The sequence below is a fragment of the Lotus japonicus genome, chromosome 1 (assembly GCF_012489685.1).
Source record: "Lotus japonicus ecotype B-129 chromosome 1, LjGifu_v1.2".
NCBI lineage: Eukaryota > Viridiplantae > Streptophyta > Magnoliopsida > Fabales > Fabaceae > Lotus > Lotus japonicus.
The window spans coordinates 82,253,332-82,266,523 of NC_080041.1; the positions used below are offsets into that span (position 1 = coordinate 82,253,332).

At 36.3% G+C, this 13,192-nt stretch overlaps 1 protein-coding gene across 1 annotated transcript; it reads right to left on the reverse strand.

Annotated features, from left to right (window-relative positions):
- Window positions 1-8,794: 8,794 nt before the first annotated feature.
- Window positions 8,795-10,674, reverse strand: LOC130748370 (serpin-ZX-like). Its single transcript, XM_057601592.1, has 2 exons — window positions 9,808-10,674; window positions 8,795-9,571 (listed from the first exon to the last, which is right to left on the reverse strand). Exons 1-2 carry the CDS (start codon window positions 10,672-10,674, stop codon window positions 8,795-8,797), a joined length of 1,644 nt encoding a protein of 547 aa, XP_057457575.1.
- Between the last annotated feature and the right edge of the window lie 2,518 nt (window positions 10,675-13,192).

The window sequence follows — 13,192 nt, forward strand, 5'->3', positions numbered from 1 at the left end:
AGCGCGGTTTCTACCTCGCCAAAGATCAGGCCCAACATTTGTACCCGAACTTTGACTTTAGCGCCATGGGAGTAATGAAAGAGATAACCGCCGAAGGACTGGTTGGTCCCGACGATCCTCCCCTGATTGACCAACACCTCTGGACAGCGACTGAAGAAGAAGAGGAAGAAGAAGAACAGGAGAAAGAAAACAATGAATAATGTAATTTTAACATTACTTTAGCTTTTACTGTCACCTTGTTGTGTACTTTTCCGCCATTCGTCTATGTTTAAGCAACCCTTCGCCATAGCTTTTTATATCGCCGTTGGATATTTTGTAAATCATGTCGGAATGCTTCCGCCGCACGCTTGGGCGACGAGTCACCCTTTTCCAACTTCGCGCGCTTTCTTTTGAAACGCCACCATTTTGCGGTAGGTCGCTACCCTCATTTTTGGCGGTAGGTCGCGACCCTCTTGCGGTAGGTCGCGACCCTCTTGCGGTAGGTCGCCACCATTTTGCGGTAGGTCGCTACCCTCATTTTTGGCGGTAGGTCGCGACCCCTTAGCGGTAGGTCGCCATCCTCTTGCGGTAGGTCGCGACCCTCTTGCGGTAGGTCGCCACCCTTAGCGTGAGGTCGCCACCCTTTTGGCGACTTTTGTGTGTCTAAACTGAGTCTTACAGGTCGCCACCCATAGCGTTTGGTCGCCACCCTTTGGCATGAGGTCACCACCCTAGCGGTAGGTCGCCACCCTTGGTGTGATCGTCCCATTTCGGGACTCAGTGCTTTGGGTTCCAATGGCCAGTTGGATTACCAAAGCGGTGCTCAGTAGAATGGGCAATTTGTACCCCACACATCGCCAATGAATCCGGTTGTTACGTGGGCTTTTCCGGGGCTAATTTAGTTCATCGTGAAACTTGTTTCACTTTGTAACTAAATCGCGCCATCAGGAGCTTGTCCCACCCAATAACAAACCGCTTATGGAAGAGTCTTCCAAGTTTCACAAAACTTTAATGGTGTGCCTCAATTCACCCACTCCTTCTCTTTGATCCGATTTGCTCCTCTCTGTCTGAATCAAAACCAGTGAAGACAATATAACTTCTAATATCAACTTCAAAATAAGAAAATTAGGAAATACAACAACTGAGAAGGGAATCAAATGAAAGATGGAGGAAAAGTTTGAAGGAATTGGAAAATTTGTTGGCCAGCGATCTTAACCATAGCAACGCTTTACTCGCCAAACTTCCATGGCCAAAACAAAACGTGCCCACCAGAATTCCGCCGCCGGAGTAAAACGTGCTTGCTAGATTCCAACGCCAACGACATTCTCTCGCCGTCGAAAACGTGCTCGCCAAAACCAACACGTGCTCGCCAAAGCAAACGTGCTCGCCAGAATTTGCTCACCGCCTAATCGAGATTTTCATCCGAAGCTTCGATTTCATAACATCTATGACCAACCAACGCACTCTTCTTGCCGTACAAGTTAAGGCAATTATTGTAACACTCCCTCGCCATCTTCTGGTCCACCTTCAGCTTTCCCACCTTTCCACTGCTTAGCGGATACTTGACCGCTAAGTGGGCTGTCGAAATTACAGCACAAAGGCGATTCAATGTATTTCGCCCAATGATGACATTGTAGGATGCTACCACCTGGAGAACCAGATACCTTACCTTCAAAACCCTAGCACACTCGTCTTCCCCAAATATTGTGTCTAGATCAATGTATCCCCGCACCATTACTTGCTCCCCCGCGAAACCTACCAAGGTTCCCGCGTATGGAGTTAGATCATTGTCAGTTAGTCCCAACTTGTCAAATGCATCACCATAGATAATATCAGCCGAACTACCCTGATCCAGGAGTACCCTTCTAACGTTGAAACTGTTCATCCTTAACTGCACCACAATCGGGTCGTCCTTATGAGGCTTTATCCCCTCAAAGTCCGCCATCGAGATTGTTATGTCAGGGTGTACGAATCCAAAAGCGACCTCATGAACGGAATTAACGGCACGAACATGGCGCTTACGCGCCGCATGAGTGTCGCCACCGCCGCCAAATCCCCCGGCGATGGTGTTGATGGTCCCGACGGGCGGTCCTGAGTGTTGAGCGAACGTGTCATCAGCCCCTTTTGTGGCGATAGCCGCTGATTCTTGCTTTTTCTTGCCCTTAGTGTCCGCTCGCTCCTCCTCCCGCTTGTGCGCTTTGTTTTGATCGCCACCATTGCGCCACTGGCCCTGACGATTTCCTTGATACCCCGCCCGAATCAACTTATCAATCTCCCGCTGCAAAGTCCAACAGTCATCCGTATCATGCCCGGCGGACCGGTGGAACTCGCACCACTTCTTGGGATTGGCGTCCCGTGGCTGATACTTTGGGGCCTCCGGCTCATCCACTAGATTTGCGTCGCTTGCCCCTCGGAGCATATCCGATACATCTGTGTTCATCACCATATCAGTTTCCTCCCGCTGGCGATGAGACTTAGATTGCCAAGGCCGACGTTGTTCATAATCATCGCGCCGTGGATACAACTGTTCCTTGGTGGGTTTGAATACCGACTTCCCCTCACCTGGCCTCTGCTGTTTGCCATCCCCCTTATCTTCGCCGCTCCTATCTTTTTTCACGCGCTTGGGCGACGTGTCGCCCTTTTCCAACTTCGCGCGCTTTCTTTTGAAAGCGTCGTCCTCCTCGTCGAGAATATAAGTGCTGGCACGAGCACGCATCTCTCCCATCGAGCGCGCCGGCTTACGTGTCAATTTGCTGTTCAACCCTCCCGGCAGCAAACCGTTTTTAAATGCTAAAGCACAAGCTCGAGGCTCCTCGTCCTCTACCTTTACCGACGCCGCGCTATACCTTGCCATGTACTCTTTCAGTGACTCCCCTTCCTGCTGGCGAATATTGTATAGGTCATTGATCGTCACCGGCTGATTCTTATTTGCCGAGAATTGCACTAGAAACTTGGATGAGAAGTCTCTGAAATTTGAAATCGATCCACGCGGCAAAGTTGTGAACCACGCCATTGCCGTCGATTTGAACGTCGATGGAAACATCCTGCACTTCACCGCATCTGACGCCGCAATTATCACCATTTTCGTATTAAAATACAGTAGATGATCTTTCGGATCGGAATCTCCGCTGTAAGAATCCAGAACTAACGTTTTCATGTTATCCGGAATCGCCACACTCTCGACATCTTCCGAGAACGGACGGAACTCAGCCACGGAATCTGCTTCTCTGCTTCCATCATCTCGCTGCTCGCGACGGTAGAAATCTAACTGAGCCTGTAGATGCTCATTCCGCTGCTGGATGTTGCCAATGCTGCGCATCAAATGGCGCCATTGCTCCTGCGTCACCGCCGGTTGTTGTTCCGGAGCAGGTGAATTCCCTGGTGAGTGCTCCCGAGATCCCACCTGTGAAGGCGATGGAGGAGGTGGTGGTGATGGAGGAGGAGAGGGCGACTGTACTCCTGCCGTTCGCACCGGAGAATCCAGGTCCACACGATGAGGCCGCCGAGGCGGCGAAATCCGCTGTCGCATTGGTGAATGATGTTGCCTCCTGCGTCGAGTCTCCATCTAAACCAGAAACGATGCAAACTCGATCGGAAAACCAACACTAGTCACAGAATCAAAATCGGAAAACCAGAGAGTTGCCTAATCACAATCAGAGGTAACTTCATGCACAATCAATCCACGTGAATGGGAGTAGAAAGTTTACAGTTCCCACAGACGGCGCCAAATGTTCTGGGAGTGAGCATTGAAGAGAGGTATAGTACCTAGAGGTAGAGGGATTGTGCTAAGAGAGAATCAGAATGAGAGAGAGAGTGCTGAATTTCGAGTGTTATTTCCTCAAATGAGCCAAAAGTCCCTTACAATTGATAACTACCTCCTATTTATAGAGCTTGGGTACTACCTATTGGGCCAATTGGGCCTCCGAGATCAAGGCCCATCTGAAGGCCAGGGCCCCGCCTCAGGGCGGGATACATGCTGGGCGTTGCCCCTCTAGGGGCTCGCCCAGTCCACCGAGCAAACCCACTCAGAAAAAACAAAAATATTCCAACAAAATCTATTTTCTCATACAATTAGAAAAGGGAAGAATTGCATATCTAAAGAACTTCTACAAATCACAGCGAGTAGAGGTCATCAAAAGAGAAATACAGAGGGAGAACCACATATTGCATCCGTCCTCACTTTCTACAACTTGTACAAAGATGCAATACTTCTTCGTGAGAAAAATCACACATTACAAAACCACAGGTAGAGAGGCCCCTTGTTTTAAAGTAAAAGAGACATACCAAAAAAACGTACTTCAGTCAGGTGGTTCATGGCCAGCGCCACTGCCCACATACTCAAATCCTTGTATCAAGCTCTTAAAACTACAAGAGAAAACAAATAAAAATTTCAGGTCTGGGCACACTTATCACAGTAGATTACAATAACAAAAAACTCAAAGCAAACTAACTAATGCAGAAATAGAAAAACATAACAATAAAGATTTGAATAATCAATTCACAAAAACCTTTAAATTAAGAAAAATTCACCGTTAGACAAAAACCTCAATCTCCAATTCATGAACTGTGTCTAATCTATGTAGTTTCCACCATTCCTTACATCAGCAACTGCATGGGTTGTATGAGAGTAGCTTCTCAAGCATTCCTTCTCACACTGTTCGAAGAAGTGTCTCTCGTAACTCGGAAGAGACTCTAATCCAGAGATTTCTGATATGAACCCAGCATGAAACGCAAAAATAAGAAAATGCTCAAACTTTTACTTAGCACATGTAAGACTGCATTTGGCACCAAATTTTGACGGGGTCTATCAGCATAAAACACTTTTGATATTTGCTCTGAAGTGTGATAATCAGCACTGGAGTACAATGGTGCTACTAATCAAATCGAGTGAATCAGATTCACATCATAAGTTACAAAAATCAAAGGCGCATTTCAGTCAAGTGAAACAAAAAAATGATGTAATGCCCCTAATGTGAACACCCCAAAAAATTATCCATATATGTGAGAAAAGAACAAAATAATTCTCCCATTTAAACTCATAATTCCTCCATCGAAAATAATTCTATCCATAGGATCAACTATCAAGTATCAAATAGGTTAATTCATAAGTTATGTAATGCCAGAAGTAATTGTAGTTACTTCACCAATGAACTTATACTAAAAATCAATTTAAATTGAACTTAAGGAAATATATAGAGAAAAGTAAGATATGACACTTAATTGGCATACTAAAACATGATTGATTATATGTAAAGCTGATGAGTTTTAGGGAAAAATGAATCAACCTTAAAAATGGGCTAGACATGCTCATGAAGTTTAAATATGAGCTCTTCATATGCTTTCATCAATTTGAGTGACCTGTGCATCATAAAAAAAAATCATCAACCTTGCTTCTTCGTAAGAATCAAAACTGGAACCGGATCAGGAATATTGGCTACGTTTCAAACCCTATATAAGGAAGTTTTAAAGGAAAAAAACTGAATCAATTTTTGAAATCAAAGAAACGTAATCACTATATGCACAAAAATCTTCGATGGAGGAAGGCGCAATCTTAGATAATTTGGGAAAATCTTTTAAAATTTTAATATTTTATGAAAAAATTTCTCAGATTTAAAATTACCTTTAAAAAATCGGTTTCAAGATTTGTTATGAAAATAAATTTAGGTGAAGAAAAAATTTGTTTTTAGAGTATGAACTAAATTTTATGGTATTTTTATTGAATTTTTAGATTTTTATTTAATTCAGAATTTTATGAGATTTTATTGTGATTTGGTAGATTTTGATAGTTTTTATTAATTATTTCTAGAGTATTAATTAAATTTTATGTCATTTTTATTGACTTTTTGGATTTTTATTTAATTCAAAATTTTATGAGTTTTTTTTTGTGATTTGGTAGTTTTTATTAATTAATTTTTATTGAATTTGTAGTTTTTTTTATTTAATCTAGGTAAATCTTAGATAATTTGGTAAAATCTTTTAAAATTTTAATATTTTATGAAAAAGTTTCTCAAATTTAAAATTACCTTTAAAAAATCGGTTTCAAGATTTGTTATGGAAATAAATTTTAGGTGAATAAAAAGTTTATTTTTAGAGTATTAATTAAATTTTATGGTATTTTTATTGAATTTTCGGATTTTTATTTAATTCAAAAATTATGAGTTTTAATTGTGATTTGGTAGATTTTGATAGTTTTTATTAATTATTTTTTATGGTATTTTTATTGAATTTTTTGAATTTTTATTTAATTTAGGTAAATCATAGATAATTTGGGCAAATCTTTTAGAATTTTAGTATTTTATGAAAAAGTTTCCTAGATTTAAACATCAAAAGCTATCTAACAAATTGAAAGTTATCTAACAAATTGACACGTGGAATTTGCTATCTAACAAATTTACACGTGGATTTTATCTAGTGTTTTTTTCCCGTGCAGGGAATATGTCTATTGTATTTGATATATCAATTAATGATGAATGTGATTATGCGTGTTTGTTTAAATCTTAGATAATTAGGACAAATATTTTAAAATTCAGTTTCAATATCTGTTTTGGAATTAGGAAACACGTGTCAACCAAAGATAAGTTATCTAATTCTTTTCTAATATATATTAATATATAGAGGAGGAGATGACTGATGCAGTTTCATAGATAATTAGGAAAAATCTTTTAAATTTTAATGGATAACAATCTCAATATTACATATTTTTTTTTTATATTATGAATCATGAGAAAGAATAAAATGAGAAATCACGGGATTCCTGTAAATATGTAGTAAATTAGTTTTGAGACTTTTCCTAATTTAAAGAAATAATAAAAACGGTTTCAATATTTGTTTTGGAAATAAATTTAGTAAGGAGTAATCTAGGTAAATCTTAGATAATTATTGCAAATCTTTTAAAATTCGGTTTCAAGATAAAATAACACAACATAAGAGAATCTATCAAATGGAATGATACGTGAATTTTTGTTTAATGAGAATTAACCTGAGAATGACACGTGAGATTTTTTTAGAGTATTAATTAATTTAAGATAAAAATAAAAAATCTAAATCCTAATTAATTTATACTCTAAAAATAACTCTAAAATAAAATAAAATATTTCCTGAAATTAACATTAAATAAATAATAAGATAAATTAAGATAAAATTAAGAAATAAACAACCTAAATCCTAATCAAATCTAAAATTTAAAAAAGGTAATAAATAAAGATAGATAAAAACTACAAAAATCTAGCAAATCACAATAAAAACTCATAAAATCTTGAATTAATTAAAAATTCGAAAATTCAATAAAAATACCATAAAAATGAATATTACTCTAAAAATAAATAATAAGATAAATTAAGATAAAATAATGAAATAAACAACCTAAATCCTAATCAAATCTAAAATTTAAAAAGGGACTAAATAAATATAGATAAAAACTATCAAAATCTAGCAAGTCACAATAAAAACTCATAAAATTCTGAATTAATTAAAAATCTGAAAATTCAATAAAAATACCATAAAAATTAATTAATAGTCTAAAATTAAATCAAAATTAAATTAAAATAAAATCAAGAAATAAACAACCTAAATCCTAATCAAATCTAAAATTTAAAAATGTATTTTTTTATAAGAATTAACCTGAGAATGACAAATGAAATTTTTTTTATGAGAATTAACGTGCACGTCACCAAATCAGCCTGATAGAATTTCTAATATATATTGATATTGATATTGATAACCATATTCTTGTGCAAATCAGATGTAATTCAATTTAATCTGAGGGATTGGGATTGGATATACAAGTTTTCAGTTTTGATTTTGTTTTCTTTTTTTTTTAGATTTAGTTTTTTTTTTCTTCTAATGAGATTGTGATATATAAATTTGGGAAAAATATAAATTAGCTTCGTAACATTTGGGTCAGGTGACGTGAGATTTAACTTATGACGTTTTAAAATGTGTATTTTTCTCCTTAAACTTTCTAAAGTGTCTAAGATAATCATTTTATGAATATTTTTATTAATTCTTAATATTATTTATTAATATTATTTTTAATTGTACTAGATTATACACTATAGTGATTTAATAATTAAAAAAAAATTCTCAACTATCGTGACAATCTAACGTATAAATCTTCAGGAAAATGCTTTATATTTCGAAAAAGAAAACCGCAAGAAATTACGAACAACATTGAACTGTTCTTGCACTTCATAGTGAATTTGTTTGGTAACATATAGTATTACTCTTTGAATTTTGAATCACCCCGACTTTCTCTTAGGTCACTAAACAACACCTTAATGGAATAGAAAAAGTTTACTAAACAAAGTAAATAAGGTAGTTAAGTACTAATCAAGCAACGTTCAAAAAAAATAAAAAATAAGTACTAATCAAGCAAAACGATTTTTTATTTTCGGAAAGCAACAAATCTTTATTTAGATTAAGAAAGTTTGAGAAACAATCAGCCCACTAAAATGCAAAGATTATGAAACAAACCACAATCCAAGACACAGCCAAAAAAGGAAGGATCCCAGCAAATGCACTTTAAAGAGGATTTAAAACAGAAATCCCAAAAACAAAGAACCTGCTTTGCAATTTAGATTCATCTAAAACAACAACCCAACCCTATCATCAGATGTAAGAGGGATAGATGAGTTGCAAAATCCAACTCATGAAGCAAAAACCTTCATAAAGAGTGCGGTTCAAGATATTCATGAAATGCATTAACAAATTGTAAATTTCCCTCTCCATTAAGTAAGAAAAACAAAACAGCAGGCTTAAGTTTCACTAACAATATAATTAGCACAAAAAAAAGTTTCACTAACAATGTTATTATATATCACCCAACAAGTGGATTGAGCACCTGCCCTATAAATAGTATTGTTTCACTCGAATCTTCTCTAATTAGGAAGATGAAAGGGCGGTCAGCTACGAAGTCTACTCGAATCGGTAATCCCTTTGTACGGACACGGGCGGTGCTGACTGCGGTAGCTTCAGAGCCTTCTTCATTTATTTCAATGCAAGACTTGTGAAATATGTTGGAAACATATAGGCCTCGACTCCCAGGAGAACCCGCCATTTTTGACAAATCTGCATTATCTGAGAAAGGCAAAACAACTCCCAACTCCTTAAGAACATCAGAAGCTTCAAAATCGAAAGAAATTTTGAATTTGGGAATCCTGAAATCACCTACTTCCACTTTATGATTAGGAAGATTGCATTTCAGGAATCCAGGTGTTGAAGCTACCAGCTCAACCAAAGCAGACAACCCATTTTTTGCATGCGGAAGTAAGAAGTACATGGAGAACTGACGCTGATCTTCACCCCGCTTATAAGGAAGACCAAGGACTTTGAAAGTATCAAAAACATTAATAAACTGTTTCATCTTGCTTACCATGAACGGAACCTTGATTGAGGTGCCATTAAGAATGTGGAAATCACCGTCTTTAGTCATTGAGGACTCAAACTTGTCATGCCATGCACCTTTGAAGTATAATGCATTTGTAAGGATGAGCCTAGTTAAGTGGTCAACTGAGCCATCAGGAAGAAGGTTCTTGATAAGACCCTTTGTTTTTGCTTCAGCCCATGAATTTACTTCACTAATCACTTCACCTGCCTTTAAAACCATCATCAAATTTAAAATCAGTTATGCACATATGATTGCTAGATTTTTCATAATATAACCACAAGTTTGTCATTTAATCAAAGGTGCAGGAGAAAAAGGGTTATACCACAAGAACAACGAAGAGATAACCAAAACATAACTAGTGGGTGTGGTTGCCAAGGCATTCAACAAATTAGGTTGTGAAATCCCAAAATAAAAAATGCATGTTGGTGTTAATAATCACTAACCTTAGTCCAGAAATCAACAGAGGCTAAAGTGGCTTTATAATCAGTATTCATGACTTGTTTGAAGGAATGGTGAACAGGAAGGGATTGTTCAACCCACACACCGTTGGTGAAACAGAGATGAGGGCCGCCGGTGGAAGAAGCGTCGGAGAGCACATTGGAGACAAGCTTAGAGGCTAAGGAGTTTAGTTGGTCGGCGGAATTGGATCCGAGGAAGGAGAGAAGCTCGTCAAGTGTGGCGCCATCTGAACCAGCGGCGACCATGCTGAGCACAACCTGAAGCGACAATGGCGAAAACACGATGTTCTTATCCTTAGAATCTTTCAAGAACAAAGATTTCGCAATGCTAAAAGTAACGTCTGTTTCGCTGGTCGATTCTGGTAAGCGTTTTAATTTTTTCACAACCAATTTTGTTGTCATGTCCTCCCTCGTTGCTTTCTTCTCTCTTCTTATATTATCAAAGGGAAAGGGAGGTGGAGGATTAAAACGAGAAGAAAAGTTGAACATTTTCTCATGACGACCTTCAAAATCAAATGGACCAAGCTGATGATCAATATTCTGGAGAGCTGGAGTTACATGGTGAGTTGGTCCAGAGTCAGTGCTTCCAGAATCTGCCTGAGGAGAAGAAGGACGAAAATCGATCTGCTGAAACTGAAATTGAGGATGCAAGTTGAACTGCTCTGGATATGGTGAATTAGCCATAGAGAACTGAGACTGGTTCTGCCGCAGATTTTGGGGATAAGATTGATTGGAAGGCTGAGAATTAGACTGATTTGGTGCAAAATTCTGATCAAAGCGGTGGTCGCAGACAGCAGCAGTATGACCATACTTGAAGCAAATTTGGCACTCAACAGAAGCAGAAGACGACATTGTGTGGCTAGCTGGGTGGAGGTGATGCTTGGGGTTGGGGAGTTTGTGTTTTCCAAGTGAGCCCTAGAAGACTAATAGAGCTGGTGATCCAATATATAAGTATATCTTAACCTATTAATGATTAAATCAAATCTCCCTTAATCTCAGCTCAATTTTCCCTTGATTTTGGAGATAATATATTTCCTATATAAGAAAGAGATAATAAAAAAATAGATGAGAGATTCAAAAGGAAATACATTTACCTTTCTCTTGTAACCAAAAAAAAAGAAAGGAAATACATTTGAATATTTAATCTCAAACCAACGAAATTATCCATGATTTGTTAGAAAAAAAAATTTAACAAAAAAGATAGATGTATTTATGATGGATCCAATTTAATAAAAATAGATAAAACAACGAAATCCAATCAGGCCAAAAATTAAAAGAAACTTCATCTCAAACAAAAATTTGAAGGAACTGAAAATCGAAAAAATTGGATTTTTTATTGTATTATATTGGATTTGAATTTAATTTTCAAAACCAAACTAACCCAATTTAAATTTAATATTTACATATATATCTATTTTTTAAAATAACAAATATACCTAATTTTATTCCTACGTATAGTATATAATCTTACATTTTTAAATCCGTATACATTTAACTAGATACTTAATTATTATATACTTATTCTATAGCACGTACTTAATTATTTATAAAAATATATCTAAGTAAATATAATTCAAATAAATGTGCACCAAAGTGAACACATACTTATAACTTTTGAAAATATTATTTTTCAAAAAAAAATATTTATAATAAATAATATTTTATAATTTATCAATGATATAAATTATAGAGTTTAATGGATATGTACTGTCATTGTAAAAAAGTTTTACACTGACAACAAATCACAATATACCACATAGGAGAAATAATAATTTTCATTTTAATTTTTAATTAAAACAAAAATACGTTTTATAATGTGTCGGAATTTAATTGGATAACTATGTAAAATCTGTTTACACCGACTGTGTATATCTCTTTAATTCTAAATTATATAACATTGGAGAGAATCAACTATATATTGATAACTTAATATGCAAATAGTGTGATAAAGGAAAATAACAATATTTCAAATCATAGTCCACTTTTTGAATACGTTAAAATTCAAACACTAAATTAATTTTTTTTTACATCGGAAGAAATTAATATCTTATCTAATATAATATTTAAAAATTTATGAGATCTTATGAAATTTAAAACACATAATTGATTGTACCAAAAAAACACATAATTGATACGCCGCTATATCAATCATAAAATATAAACTATTATTAAAAATTTTAATTTTTTTTAATATTATTAATGAAAAATCTACATGAGAGCTTTTTTTAAAAGCGAAAAACTAACGCAACGCTAGCCTATCCTTCAGAAGAAGATGCTCTAACTCCTGAGGAGGGGCAGCCAGCTCACAAAGACCCTAACCATTCACCCTGCAAATCTCTTCATTTCTCTTAGCTCACCCTTCCCCCTGTCGCCACTCTAAGTTGTGATTCCTTCTTTTTTAATGAAATTTACGCTGCTCTTTGTTAGTGACCGAAAAGAACCTGTCACAATCCTAGTATATAATATAAAAAGAATTAGTGACAGATTGTGGAGAGAAGTTTCCCCTCGCAAAGTGTTTAGCGACCAAATATTCCTTGTGACAAAATTCTATCCGTCACAAAATCCTTGTGAATAATGGAAAATAAATTAATGGCAAAACCTTAAGAAGAAATATTTTCGTCGCAAAATGTTTAGCGACGGACTATTGTTTGTGACAGAAAACTTCTCTCTCAACTTTGCGTCACTAATTCCTTTTATATTGTATACTAGAACTTTGTGACGGATTTGCTTCCGTTACTAACAGTGTAAAAAAAAGGAAATGGAGATTTAATCACCCCTTATAGTGGATATTTATACTATTTCTGTAATTAAAGAAAAAGTTGCACTAACTTAGTAAAATTTTGTAAAAACTACCATATTCATGTAAAAAAGTCCCTAATTAATATTTTTTCAAATTGCAAAACATAAATTGTTCATCCATCCGTATCTAAATATCCATATAGGATGTATCTTTTTAGAATGACCTTTGGTCTGATATGGGCTTATTGATTAGTTGGGCTTATCAGCCTAATGTAAATATGGGTCATGCAACCCATGGTCCGGGCGGACCGAAACTCAATCTATAAATATCAGATACTACCCAAGCGGTGGGGGATCTAATTTTTCAGGCATTTTTCTAGTTTCGTTCATTCTCTATCGCTCTCAAACTGGTTAGCACTTGCTCGATAGTTCCATACCGGAACATTGGCGCCCACCGTGGGGCCCGTAAAAAACAAATCCCCACTACCACGAACAAGAGGCTATGTAATTTCTACTTCTGAGAGAGGAGGGCGAACGAAATTGAAGGGGAAGCCATGCAATCAATTTATGTCAAAATGTCAGTTTCAAAAGATGGTTGCATAGAACATCAGAAACAGATTGAGGAAACGTG

What these genes read in the sequence shown, in the direction of transcription:
- LOC130748370 (XM_057601592.1), bottom strand. Translation starts at nt 10,674, where the DNA reads ATGTCGTCTTCTGCTTCTGTTGAGTGCCAAATTTGCTTCAAGTATGGT. An exon ending in CTGTTGATTTCTGGACTAAG is followed by an intron (nt 9,572 to 9,807) that starts GTTAGTGATTAT and finishes ATGGTTTTAAAG; the next exon opens with GCAGGTGAAGTGATTAGTGA.